The 14,700-nt window shown below is 31.9% G+C and overlaps 1 protein-coding gene across 1 annotated transcript in view; it reads right to left on the bottom strand.

Annotated features, from left to right (window-relative positions):
• The window catches only part of LOC114337350 (DENN domain-containing protein 5B), an 83,804-nt gene extending 78,071 nt beyond the window's left edge, over positions 1 to 5,733 (bottom strand). The window contains exons 1-3 of the mRNA XM_028287758.2: positions 5,399 to 5,733; positions 5,238 to 5,347; positions 761 to 937 (exon numbers count right to left, since the gene is read on the bottom strand). Coding sequence (XP_028143559.1) covers positions 761 to 937; positions 5,238 to 5,347; positions 5,399 to 5,474 — 363 coding nt within the window. The 5' untranslated portion in view covers positions 5,475 to 5,733. The remainder of the gene's footprint in view (positions 1 to 760; positions 938 to 5,237; positions 5,348 to 5,398) is intronic.
• Positions 5,734 to 14,700: the final 8,967 nt, after the last annotated feature.

Genomic DNA, 14,700 nt, shown 5'->3' with positions numbered 1-14,700 from the left:
ATCTCCGCGACGGAGGTCGGCAATTATCATAGCTATTCGGACTTTTGAGATGGCTGCTCTGAAAAGTTCATTTGATAGCCCTCTAGGAAAGCTTAACGAATGGTTTAAATACTTTTTTTTGAGTTATACTTCATGTAAATAATAGATTTCTTCACAACTTCACAACACAAAGTTGTTCATCCTAGATCAGGAAAATTATGTTTGTTCTTCACAGTGCTTAGAATTATCAAATAATTACTAACGTGTCATATTGGCAAATAGGGAGACTACATTTCTAGTAATAGCAAATTATATTTGATGTACAAAGGCATCGTATTATGGATTTAACATTCAATTGTAAATTAAGTATTCTATTTTGTAGTACCAACTAAATTTATATTTAGATAGGTGTTAATATTTGTTTTATTCTGAAAATTAGAATACCAATATTGAAAGTGCTAATTTAAAAATGTTTCTAATTGACACTAAACTAGAGAATATTTCATCAACGAGTCTCAACATTACGTAATGTTAGTAATCCAAATATGTTCATATTTGTAATAAAATTTTTAAAATAAAAAAAAACAAATAAAAATAAATACAGAGAAATAGTGAATCATTGTATCTCTAACTTTGGTAAACATATTACATTAAAATGAATATTACTATCTATCAAAAAACTTGGTGCTCTTTAAGTTTGTTTTTATATCGCGAGAGTAAAGATAAGGAGAAAAATTCAAAAGTATCTTAATATTCAAAATAAAAATGTTATATACTATACCTGCAGTGTGTGCATTGCTTCCTTGATATCCCTACTTTGTACTTCTTCATAAAAGATAAGACTGAACCCAAAACACCTCTTTCCATCTTCTCGTGTTATGATATATGAATGAAAATTTGGAGCTTGAGTCACTGAATGTTTCTGAGTACGAAATTTGAGTCCAGCTGGTAGTGAAAACTATAAAAAATATATCATATAATAATAGTAACAATTGTTGGCTATTGTTATAATATTATTGATTCCACAGTTTTTTCCAATAATAGTATTTACAAGAATAAAAAACCGCTAAACGCCGTAAAAATGAGTGGCGCATACAATATTCCAGCTACAAAAGATATGATATGAATATTACGTGGCGCGAAAATGTATTTTCATTTTAATGCAAAACAAAATTCTAGTTTTATTTTAAAAGATTTTTCCATAATATTTTCTCAATTTGAAGTAAAACGCGCCACAAAAGAGTAACTTTGATACAGTTTGAATTTTGAAACTCTTTTGTGGCGCGTTTACTTCAAATTTAGCAAATATTATGGAAAAATCTTTTAAAATAAAACTAGAATTTTATTTTCCACCAAAATGAAAATTAATTTTCGCGCCACGTAATATTCATATCAGAGATCTTTTGTAGCTGGAATATTGTATGCGCCACTCATTTTTACGGCGTTTAGCGGTTTTTTATTGTATCAGGAGTTTTTCAAAATTATTTATAAATTAAATGTATGAAGTTGAATGCAATGTTTCTCGATTACACGTTAAGCTTTATAAATGGTCGCCTTTGTCGCATTACCTCCCAAATGATCTAGTGTCCATCGAATACACTAATTTTTTTTCTATTCGAAATGGATTGAAAAAAAGTATTGGGATGGCCGGTAAATAAACTCGGAGTTTGAAACGTATTGACAAGTACCTATCTGATGCATTTAAGGTCAAGTATGATAACTGAAGCTATTACAGGAATTATTGAGCTTGAAAACCGTTTTTCCCATAGATAATAGATTTGATCATACTTATGAAGCCTATAACTTAAAAATTCGAATTTTCCCGGATATGAGGTACACACCGTTAGATTCGTCTAGAGTCCTTCTACAAACGCTCAATTATTGGCGCAATTCGTAGGTTGAAATTTTGAGTAATTGTCGAAAAACCAAAATTTTCAAAGTTTAGTTTTTCAGTTTTTCGGCTATACTGAGCCGTGTGTATGTCTGATCCTGACGGCTTACACACCATTTGAAAGCTTAACTCAAGACTATTGATTTGGTGTATTTGCGGTTCTCCTGTCTCTTCTTGAACCGAAGATATTATATACCCCCAAAAAATATGCCGTTTTGTACCTACCAAGTCCTATAGCTGGCTTATGGGTGGTCAAAAGTCACAAACTACACCGGTTCTGAATCGGCCCTGACCCCCTCTTCAAACACAGAAAAAAAATTCAGATCGGTTTAACTTTTCCACACCCATACATACATACATATCCACAAACATTTTCCCTTTTTTAATTAGAAATTGAGTCATATTTCTGAGCTCGGTAACTTTTAAATGGTATAACCGATTTTCAAAATTAGACATGCATTGGAAAGGTAATGATCAGTACTATTAGAAGCCGCAAAGGTCGGACTTAAATTTTCGAAGTTTTTGGGAGGTTTGGGGACGGGGACGAAAAACAGGCCCTAAATAGGAAGGGCCGTAAAATCCACACCCTTGGACCAAAATGGATGGTTGACATATGAATGGGTGAATCTTTCCCTGAACTTTAAGATGGGAGTTGGCCCAATTTTCAATTCAATCAGATTTATAAAATCGAAAATTTTGTGTATATAGTGTCACATGTAGGGGGGTGTGGGTGTGGCCACTGGCGAGAATTGCCGTTCTCTGGTAATTCAGTTTTTAAAAAATTAAATCAGGATTTATTACTAGATATTATGTACTCTGAATAGAGAGAGTATCCTAATAGAGGGCTAGGACACAAACACAGAACAAATGTTGAGTAGAGATCACATTTAATCTTGGTAGCCAAGTTTTACACTGAGGTAATTTCCCAATGCATTACACACTGAATTACTATCAGGGAATCTTTCTCTTGGTTTAATAATCAAGAGAGAAAACATAATAGAGATCTTGAAGTTCTACATACATGGAACTTTGCCTTTTAATAACAAATAAATAATCCAGGGATTTTTCTTGTGACACTGACCTGGCCATCAACAGTTTTTTGAATAGTAATGACTTCTTTAAGAAGAACCTATATGTTTCCTGAATTAGATTGTTTAGACTTTATTAGTTATTAACAAATAAAGCAAAACACAGTAAATTTTCGATTTTTTCGTTTATTAGCAAAAAGGCAAACATTTGAAAGTAAGAGTAATGTGGTATAAAACCTTCAAAATTTAGTTTTTCAAATGTTTTGATCCTTATTATTTGTTGCTTAGAAAATTTCCAAATAAGTCAGCATTTCTGTTTTTATAAAAATGTTAGTATCTAACTATTTTTTAAATGAACTCGGAACCTTCATATTACATGGAATATTGGGTTTTGTAGAGTTTAAAATATGCTCAAAATTTCAAAGCGCCAGTCCAGTAATTTAAAAGTCATTTTATATATTTATCTCAAATTAAATTTTTTTTGCAAAAATATAAGTTGCAAAAAGCTTAAGTTTAAAAATAATTAAGTTACAATAATTCTAAGGGTCTTATGAGTCTTATGAGAGAAAAAGGTCCAGTTTATCAATAAGGGATCTAATAGGCTTTATTTTAAAGAACATACTTTAAAGTTTTATGTGCAAAATTCGAAAAAGATTTCCTTTTACCAAAATCATTCACAAAGCTTCAAAATGTAGTTCTTAAAATCGGCTAGCTTTGAAGCTCACGGGAGCTGTAGAGGGGGAAGAAGCTGTTAACTGTATCTCTGGTTCTTGTTTATGGATTTATGACATCTGATTTTTTTTTCATATTTAATTATTTTAGGCATATTTGAGGTAATTTTTATTGTAAAACAAATATTTATGCAGGACATAATAGGCAGGGTGTTGATATTTGGTTTTAGAGTTGTGACTGCATAGCTCCACTGAAGACTAAAGAATACAAATATTGCAGTGGGCCGGATATGTGATAAGAATGGGAGGATAGGCTACCAAAACGAGCACTGAATGCTAGAATGCAAGGAAAGAGACTGGTTGGGAAGCCACGAAAGCGCTGGGAAGACACAGTAAACAGCGACGCACAAGCCCTTTTAGGAGTCCGTGTATGGATAAGAGTAGCCACAGACAGGCAAGCGTGGAGGCAAAAAATAAAGGAGGCCAAGGCTCAATTTAGGCTGTAGTGCCGTAGAAGAAGAAGCTCCACTGAATCAAATAAAAACAAAAACTTTTTCAAATATTTATGATTGATATATACAGTTGAAACTGCTTATTGGAATAGCCTACGTGCCAATCAAAAGTATTCTTACAACCAGGTTATTTTATTAACCAATCATTGGTGGCTAGTAGAATCGTTTCAGGCCTCAAATTTATATTCCATAAACCAGGATATTCCTATAAACGATATTATAATAAATGGGTGCTGTACTTCTTTAATAAACTTTGTAAATAATTTATTTATAATAGATTTTATGAAAAAAAAATTATCATATTCAATTATTTCCAAAAATAGTATTGGTTTATGCATTGCTTTGGAAATAAAACCTCTCAACCTACTAAACATGCTATTAGATGAATGAAAAACTGAAGCTACAAAGTCATTTATTGAGAAATAGTACATTTTTCTGGACCTCGGAGGTAAACTACACTATGTCATTTCAAGCAACTGCGGAGTAGAGCATTTTGAATGTCAAAAAATCTGATATATCCCATAAAAAATGTGATGTATCCCTCGAAGGACAATGTCACCATATTTTAATGATAATAAATAACCAATTTGTAGAATCCAACTAATAAAATAAGTAGATTAAAAAACTAATTTAAAACAACACCATGTCAACTTAATGTACTCCGAGCTCCAGATTTATATATTCTATGGCTACTTCCCTAATAATAGTGAATAATGCCCTACCATTGTTACTCACGTGGGTTTTAATAATATTTGAATAAGGAATGTCTGTTCTTTGGACATTAAACTATTAATTAAATTATTATCATAAATAAATATTAAGCTAAAAGATATTAATACTTATAATATTGGTGTAGATTTAGGACTAATAGTTGTATTGAGAAAATTATAATGGGTTATTGTTAGTTCTATGACAACATACTTGTCCTAATCAATCATTTGAAACAGAAATATGTAATAAGAAAAAATAATATGTCTGCATTGCCTTTACATCTATTTCTCTAAAATAAAATGTTTTTAGGATAATATAATGTTTTATAAACATATTATGCAAGTTTATATCTATAATGTTATTATAAAAAAGTAGATTAAGATAAGGATTTATGTTTTTAAAAATATTTATGACAGAACATAACATAATATACAATTTTAATTACCATGCATACAGCTGATTCGTCAAACGGATTTGCTGGTACATTGTTAGGATAATGCGCCAAAACTTTTCCTTTATATGATCGTTCCAGTGGAGAGACATGTAGGTTGTCCTCTGAAAAGTAATGTAAAATAATAACATACATAACAAACTTCTTAGATTTACCTGTAAGTTTGTCTGGTTCTAAACCAGAGCTGTAATCAAGACCACATATTACAAAGTAATCAATTAACTTGCTCATTTTTTCTGCTTAATCTGATATCAAAGCTGTAAGGAATTGAGTAAATTGAACATCTTTTATAACACTTGATGATTAAACTTCGGGTTTATTCTTTGTATGCTCATTGAGACTAGTGTCAGCTTCAACTATCTCTACTTTAATTCATTATGTGATTTGTAATCTCATTCAACATAACAATCTAAAATCAGATTACCCAAACAACCTAACAACCTTTCTCTTGCCTTTCACATTTCACCATAATCATAATCTTTCATGTTGCTGTCAATGTCATATTGGAGCATTAAAATTTTGAAAGCAGACTGTCAACTGTCTACTTAAAAAACTGTCACATATTTTGTCAAAAATCAAATGACTTTTTCCGAGGAAATTATAATTCAGAATCTATTATTATGACTTTATTTGAGTACTTTTCATTAATATGTTTGTACGGTTTTGTTCACAGTACATGACAGTACTTATAAATTTGCATTTATTTTGTGATTAAATTTTTTTGTGGATAGATGACTAATATGGTTTAGACATCTGAGCGCAATTTTCTCACTTGGATCTACAGACCGAGCGCGTCTCGTAAATTGCACGGCTTCGCGCAATCGTACTTGAGACACTGTGTCAGGTGAGGTGTTTGAAAATTTGAGTAACTTGATTCTGTGGTGTGTGGTTTTTGACCATTGTGAGAAATTATTTATTTAGTGTTGTGTTTATAATATTATAATTTAAACTTTTGTTTTATTTTCAAAGTGTTTTAGTGTAGTATTTTTTGAGAAAATATAAAAAATACAGCATACTTACAGTACTTTTTTTGAAATGCTATTTTCCAAAGTTTATAAAAATTTTTACGCTCGATTTTATATTAATAAAGTTAAAGTGGACTTTAAATTTAAAGTTTTGTTTAACTGTAACAATTGCATTTTTTAAGGTAACACACACTTTAACTTTATTATGAAATCGAGCGTTAGTCAAAATTCTACATATGCTCAGTAAATAATAACAACAATTCGGTATAGGTACTTGTATTGAAAATAAATTTTGTAATTTGAAAAAAAAACAACATATTTGCAACATAGATAACAAAACAACATGCTTTGTTACGTATTTTAAAAAACTCTCCATCATGCATGCTCCATGAGAAAAGAAAATATAAAACTAATTTCATCCTTATCGTGTCTCAGATGGCGTAGCTACTTTTGCTATATAACTACTCAACGCTTTGCTACTGTACCTACCTACATACAATTCGTATTATTTTATCAAAAAACAAGCACTTATACATACCCTGCAAATTGTATATTTTGCTTTGCATTTTCATATGAAAAAACCGCGGTAATTATCTTGAACTTTTTTTGAAGAAGGTGCAATACTTAGGTAATATTATTATTAATAAAACAAAGTATATTAAAATACAATGTTAAAAACTTTAATAATATTATATACCTATTGCTTTGCATTTTCATATGAAAAAACCGCGGTATTTATCTTGAACTTTTTTTTAACAAGGTGCGCAATACTTAGGTAATATTATTATTAATAAAACAAAGTATATTAAAATACAATGTTAAAAACTTTTATTAAAATTAGCAATATTTAAACACTTTAATATATTATATTATACACTCCTGGCCAAAAAAACCGGGACACCTTTATAATATGGGTCATTTTTTATGTCTCGAATCTCCTAAACCTGTTGTCCGATTTTAGTGATATTTTTAAAATGTTATAGCCTTATTCTCTAAGAATATGAAGGTATAGCCTTATAATATGGGTCATTTTTTATGTCTCGAATCTCCTAAACCTGTTGTCCGATTTTAGTGATTTTTTTAAAATGTTATAGCCTTATTCTCTAAGAATATGAATGTATAGCAGGGTGTTTCTAAATAAGTGCGACAAACTTTAAGCGGTAATTCTGCATAAAAAAATAATGACCATTTGATTTATAAACATATGTCAGCAAATGCTTCGTTTCCGAGATACCGGGTGTTCAATTTTTTCTTACACACTGACGATTTATTTATTGCTCTAAAACCGGTTGAGATATGCAAATGAAATTTGGTTGGTTTTAAGAGGCAGTCATTGCGCATTTTTTGACGTACAATTATGTATTTTATATTCACCATTGGCGTGCATACGGGTCATATTACCCGGTCATATTACCTGTATGCACGCCAATGGCGAATATAAAATTTTTAGTTGTATGTCAAAAAATGTGAAATAACTACCTCTTAAAACCTACCAAATTTTATTTGCATATCTCAACCAGTTTTAGAGCAATAAATAAATTATCAGTTTGTAAGAAAAAAATTCAACATCCCGTATCTCGGAAACGAAGCATTTGCGGACATATGTTTATAAAGCAAACTGTCATTATTAATACGAAGCAAGTTTTCAATCCTAATAGCAAATAATTAATATTGAAAAATATCAAAAATTACTAAAAGATTTTTAAATTGAAAACTTACTGGTACATCCCCATGTATACGCCTCCAAGACTTCTACAATTTGCAAGTCATATGGATGCTGCAGTAAAGACGATAGGGAAGGAATTCTAAACCTTGCAATTCAAATCCCCCGTCTGCAGCTGGCTAATAGGAACTGAAAGATGCACCATAGTTACTCTACTGAGTAATAAGAAAATAAAATAAAAATGTGTGTACCATTTTTATATATTCGGCTGCAATACGAAGGAAAAACAATCTTACTTTTTAATTAGAATAAGGAGTGCAGCCAGTCCCTTTAACTGCAGTTTTCTGCTCTTATTGGAGCGTCATCAGAAGGAACGTAGGCACTGTTCTCCTTAATCCAATCAAATCGCATCGAAATGTTTTCCCAAATATTGCAGCCAAAATGATGGTAATGGGTGGCTAGCGCCATCTGGCCGTAAAAATACGAAGCAAGTTTTCAATCCTAATAGCAAATAATTAATATTGAAAAATATCAAAAATTACTAAAAGATTTTTAAATTGAAAACTTACTGGTACATCCCCATGTATACGCCTCCAAGACTTCTACAATTTGCAAGTCATATGGATGCTGCAGTAAAGACGATAGGGAAGGAATTCTAAACCTTGCAATTCAAATCCCCCGTCTGCAGCTGGCTAGGAACTGAAAGATGCACCATAGTTACTCTACTGAGTAATAAGAAAATAAAATAAAAATGTGTGTACCATTTTTATATATTCGGCTGCAATACGAAGGAAAAACAATCTTACTTTTTAATTAGAATAAGGAGTGCAGCCAGTCCCTTTAACTGCAGTTTTATGCTCTTATTGGAGCGTCATCAGAAGGAACGTAGGCACTGTTCTCCTTAATCCAATCAAATCGCATCGAAATGTTTTCCCAAATATTGCAGCCAAAATGATGGTAATGGGTGGCTAGCGCCATCTGGCCGTAAAAATACGAAGCAAGTTTTCAATCCTAATAGCAAATAATTAATATTGAAAAATATCAAAAATTACTAAAAGATTTTTTAAATTGAAAACTTACTGGTACATCCCCATGTATACGCCTCCAAGACTTCTACAATTTGTAAGTCATATGGATGCTGCAGTAAAGACGATAGGGAAGGAATTCTAAACCTTGCAATTCAAATCCCCCGTCTGCAGCTGGCTAGGAACTGAAAGATGCACCATAGTTACTCTACTGAGTAATACGAAAATAAAATAAAAATGTGTGTACCATTTTTATATATTCGGCTGCAATACGAAGGAAAAACAATCTTACTTTTTAATTAGAATAAGGAGTGCAGCCAGTCCCTTTAACTGCAGTTTTCTGCTCTTATTGGAGCGTCATCAGAAGGAACGTAGGCACTGTTCTCCTTAATCCAATCAAATCGCATCGAAATGTTTTCCCAAATATTGCAACCAAAATGATGGTAATGGGTGGCTAGCGCCATCTGGCCGTAAAAATACGAAGCAAGTTTTCAATCCTAATAGCAAATAATTAATATTGAAAAATATCAAAAATTACTAAAAGATTTTTTAAATTGAAAACTTACTGGTACATCCCCATGTATACGCCTCCAAGACTTCTACAATTTGCAAGTCATATGGATGCTGCAGTAAAGACGATAGGGAAGGAATTCTAATAAACCTTGCAATTCAAATCCCCCGTCTGCAGCTGGCTAGGAACTGAAAGATGCACCATAGTTACTCTACTGAGTAATAAGAAAATAAAATAAAAATGTGTGTACCATTTTTATATATTCGGCTGCAATACGAAGGAAAAACAATCTTACTTTTTAATTAGAATAAGGAGTGCAGCCAGTCCCTTTAACTGCAGTTTTCTGCTCTTATTGGAGCGTCATCAGAAGGAACGTAGGCACTGTTCTCCTTAATCCAATCAAATCGCATCGAAATGTTTTCCCAAATATTGCAGCCAAAATGATGGTAATGGGTGGCTAGCGCCATCTGGCCGTAAAAATACGAAGCAAGTTTTCAATCCTAATAGCAAATAATTAATATTGAAAAATATCAAAAATTACTAAAAGATTTTTAAATTGAAAACTTACTGGTACATCCCCATGTATACGCCTCCAAGACTTCTACAATTTGCAAGTCATATGGATGCTGCAGTAAAGACGATAGGGAAGGAATTCTAAACCTTGCAATTCAAATCCCCCGTCTGCAGCTGGCTCGGAACTGAAAGATGCACCATAGTTACTCTACTGAGTAATAAGAAAATAAAATAAAAATGTGTGTACCATTTTTATATATTCGGCTGCAATACGAAGGAAAAACAATCTTACTTTTTAATTAGAATAAGGAGTGCAGCCAGTCCCTTTAACTGCAGTTTTCTGCTCTTATTGGAGCGTCATCAGAAGGAACGTAGGCACTGTTCTCCTTAATCCAATCAAATCGCATCGAAATGTTTTCCCAAATAATTATTTGCTATTAGGATTGAAAACTTGCTTCGTATTTTTACGGCCAGATGGCGCTAGCCACCCATTACCATCATTTTGGCTGCAATATTTGGGAAAACATTTCGATGCGATTTGATTGGATTAAGGAGAACAGTGCCTACGTTCCTTCTGATGACGCTCCAATAAGAGCAGAAAACTGCAGTTAAAGGGACTGGCTGCACTCCTTATTCTAATTAAAAAGTAAGATTGTTTTTCCTTCGTATTGCAGCCGAATATATAAAAATGGTACACACATTTTTATTTTATTTTCTTATTACTCAGTAGAGTAACTATGGTGCATCTTTCAGTTCCTAGCCAGCTGCAGACGGGGGATTTGAATTGCAAGGTTTAGAATTCCTTCCCTATCGTCTTTACTGCAGCATCCATATGACTTGCAAATTGTAAAAGTCTTGGAGGCGTATACATGGGGATGTACCAGTAAGTTTTCAATTTAAAAATCTTTTAGTAATTTTTGATATTTTTCAATATTAATTATTTGCTATTAGGATTGAAAACTTGCTTCGTATTTTTACGGCCAGATGGCGCTAGCCACCCATTACCATCATTTTGGCTGCAATATTTGGGAAAACATTTCGATGCGATTTGATTGGATTAAGGAGAACAGTGCCTACTTTCCTTCTGATGACGCTCCAATAAGAGCAGAAAACTGCAGTTAAAGGGACTGGCTGCACTCCTTATTCTAATTAAAAAGTAAGATTGTTTTTCCTTCGTATTGCAGCCGAATATATAAAAATGGTACACACATTTTTATTTTATTTTCTTATTACTCAGTAGAGTAACTATGGTGCATCTTTCAGTTCCTAGCCAGCTGCAGACGGGGGATTTGAATTGCAAGGTTTAGAATTCCTTCCCTATCGTCTTTACTGCAGCATCCATATGACTTGCAAATTGTAGAAGTCTTGGAGGCGTATACATGGGGATGTACCAGTAAGTTTTCAATTTAAAAATCTTTTAGTAATTTTTGATATTTTTCAATATTAATTATTTGCTATTAGGATTGAAAACTTGCTTCGTATTTTTACGGCCAGATGGCGCTAGCCACCCATTACCATCATTTTGGCTGCAATATTTGGGAAAACATTTCGATGCGATTTGATTGGATTAAGGAGAACAGTGCCTACGTTCCTTCTGATGACGCTCCAATAAGAGCAGAAAACTGCAGTTAAAGGGACTGGCTGCACTCCTTATTCTAATTAAAAAGTAAGATTGTTTTTCCTTCGTATTGCAGCCGAATATATAAAAATGGTACACACATTTTTATCAAACTGTCATTATTTTTTCATGCAGAATTAACCCTTAAAGTTTGTCGCACTTATTTAGAAACACCCTGTATTGATGAAGAGCATGGCTAGTTGTCAAAGTACCTAACTTTTTTATTATCCAACATAAGTGAATGAGTCAAAAATCAGAATGTTAAGAAAGGCTAAGGCTACAATTGAGTTTTAATATGAATATTTTTTAAATGCCAGAATATTCCACAGGGTGTTACGAACTTTCAGGAAAAAAACACAGTATTATTGTTACACCCGGTATACAAAGACATCTACATGTTCAGCAACACTATTACTACTACTATTACTATAAAATTAGTTTTTATCAAGGTAGAACGTGTATTCCGTTTGAATATAAACTTGATAACACACCACTAGATTGTGTTAATACAATAAGAGATCTTGGAATACTGTTTGACAAATCGATAAAATTCGCAGACCATATTGATTCTATTATTTCAAAGGCTTTACAGATGCTTGGCTTCATGAAACGAAACTGCTATGATTTTAAAAGTCCCAATACCCTAAAATTGTTATACTGTTCTCTTGTTAGACCTTACTTGGAATACTGTTGTAGTATTTGGTCACCTTACTATAATGTTTACGCAGAAAAAATTGAAAAGGTCCAAAACAAATTCCTTAGGTTTTTGGGATTTAAAATTAGAGCTATTACTGGGAGTAACAGGTTTTACAGTTATGACGAAATTAGAGCATTTATAAATATCAATACACTGGAAGAACGTCGTTATCACCATGATTTGAAAATTCTATATAGTTTGTTAAATGGTACAGCAAATAGTCATTATTTATTGTCTAAGGTTGGTTTTAAAGTTCCTTCATATAGTACTCGAAATGCAGTCGAAACCACTTTTCATGTACCATTTCATCGATGTAATTATGGCCTCAATGAACCTATAACTAGAATGTTAGGTCTAGCAAATCAAAATACCGAGAGGCTTAATTTTAGTTCCACACCCAACCAATTTATACGCAACTTACAACAAATTAATATTGCCTCTTAATTGTTTTGTTATGTCCACCTTTACCAGTCTGTTTTTAATTTGTTTTGTATGTAATTTATATTATTTATGTTAACTCTATTTTAACTATTATATTTTATGTGTTTATATATATATATACAGTCGAACCCGCTTATTGGAATAGCCTTTGTACCAGGCAAAAATATTCTTATAACCGGAATATTCTAATAACCGATCATTGGTGGCTAGTCCAAATAAGTGTATACGTAATAATATTATTTACATACTATGCCAATGTGTAGTTTTACATACTATGCCAATACGTATATCATATATGTACACCTACATAATCAGTATATTATGTAAATGGTTTTAGGTCTTTTTACGTCAATAATACAGTAGTGTAACAACTACTTATCTATGTATGTGTTAAATACCAAATTACATTATATTATATATGTGAATGAATACAGTAGCAGTAGGTAATTAATATAAAATGTATGCAATATGTATATATGTAAATATTTTCTTATTAAAATGCATATAACAAAATTACTTATTTTTTCTTGAGAAATTATCGGTAATTATAGCTTTTTGTTGTTAATCCGTGCGGTCATCCTTAATCCATTGGTTGAATGGAACTTTTATTGGCGGCAAGAAATGGATGAATTGAATTTAACAAAGCCATAAGCCTCTCTGGGTGAATTCTAAATAAACTGCTTCTAACAATTTTATAGCAGGCAACAGTGCCTTTGTGTAGACAAATAAAAATTACTTTATGACCCATGCATTTGTCGGCTAAAAATCGAATTGGTACTCGTAACAAAGTAATAAATATTTATTACCCTAATAATATCTAATCCATAATCCTTGACGACTGACCATAATAACCAAACATAATTTAAATTTTTAGTAAAATTGTAAAAAAAAATAGTCGTTGACCTGCAAAATATGCTAATAAGCGGTATTATCTAATTAGAACCTATTCCAATAAAAGGATAAATTTATTAAGGAGTAAATGGAAACGTTTCGGGAACTCGAATTTATATTCCATAAGCCGGGATATTCCTATAACAGGGATTCTAATAAGCGGGTTCGACTGTATATATATATATATATATCAAATAGATGAAATAGAGAATGTGGAAAAATCCCCTTACGAATATATATATATATATATATATATATATATATATATATATATATATATATATATATATATATATATATATATATTAATGTGATATTCAAAGATCGGTGTGCTCAAAGCAATTGATTAGATAATTAATTAATTAATTAAATTTAATTTTAATGATGCACTTATGATTTAATCACACTATTTAATGCTCTAATCTCAGGGTTTTATATTCTCGTGCTTCAATATCTCCTTTGCTTTACATATGATAAATAAGGTCAAAGACTAACGGAATAAAACACATATATGGTACAAAAACATCTATTGAAATAAATTCACCCTCAAAATATCCTCTAAAAATAATATCTCCTATTCTGATTATTGAAATACTCCTACCACTATCTAAAGTACTTATTGAAATTTGCGTTATGAATAATTCTACAAAAAAAAATAAAACTGTCTCTCGGATGATGAGTTGTCCAAATTCTTGTCTCTGGTCGCCTACAATTTACTCTTAGCAGCCCCCTATGTAGTCAGCAATCTCGCAACAAACTATTGCAAGCCTATTGTCATCAATGACCCCCTACAGATGCACGTATCTTTCAAAAAACAATGCTAGCCTTTTCTCCTCTCAATAAACTGAATCTATTTCTCGTTCCGGCATGCAACGGTGACTCTTGGAATATAAGTAGAACAATATAACTTACAATGCTTTACGTGATGAGCCTCCGTCAGGACACTTATTTCAACAAACTCACAGCTATTCATTTATCTGCCTTACTACTTCAGGAGACTCTCAGAGATCACCACTATTCGACTTGACGATCATTTAACAACTATCGTCTAGAATCACATTCGTTTAAAGGCCAGCACTAAACAGTAACGTTGAAAAAATTATTCTACCGTAAAATTAAATTATGTAAAAATT

This window comes from Diabrotica virgifera, chromosome 5 (assembly GCF_917563875.1).
Source record: "Diabrotica virgifera virgifera chromosome 5, PGI_DIABVI_V3a".
NCBI lineage: Eukaryota > Metazoa > Arthropoda > Insecta > Coleoptera > Chrysomelidae > Diabrotica > Diabrotica virgifera.
This window is presented reverse-complemented; position numbering and strand designations above follow the sequence as displayed.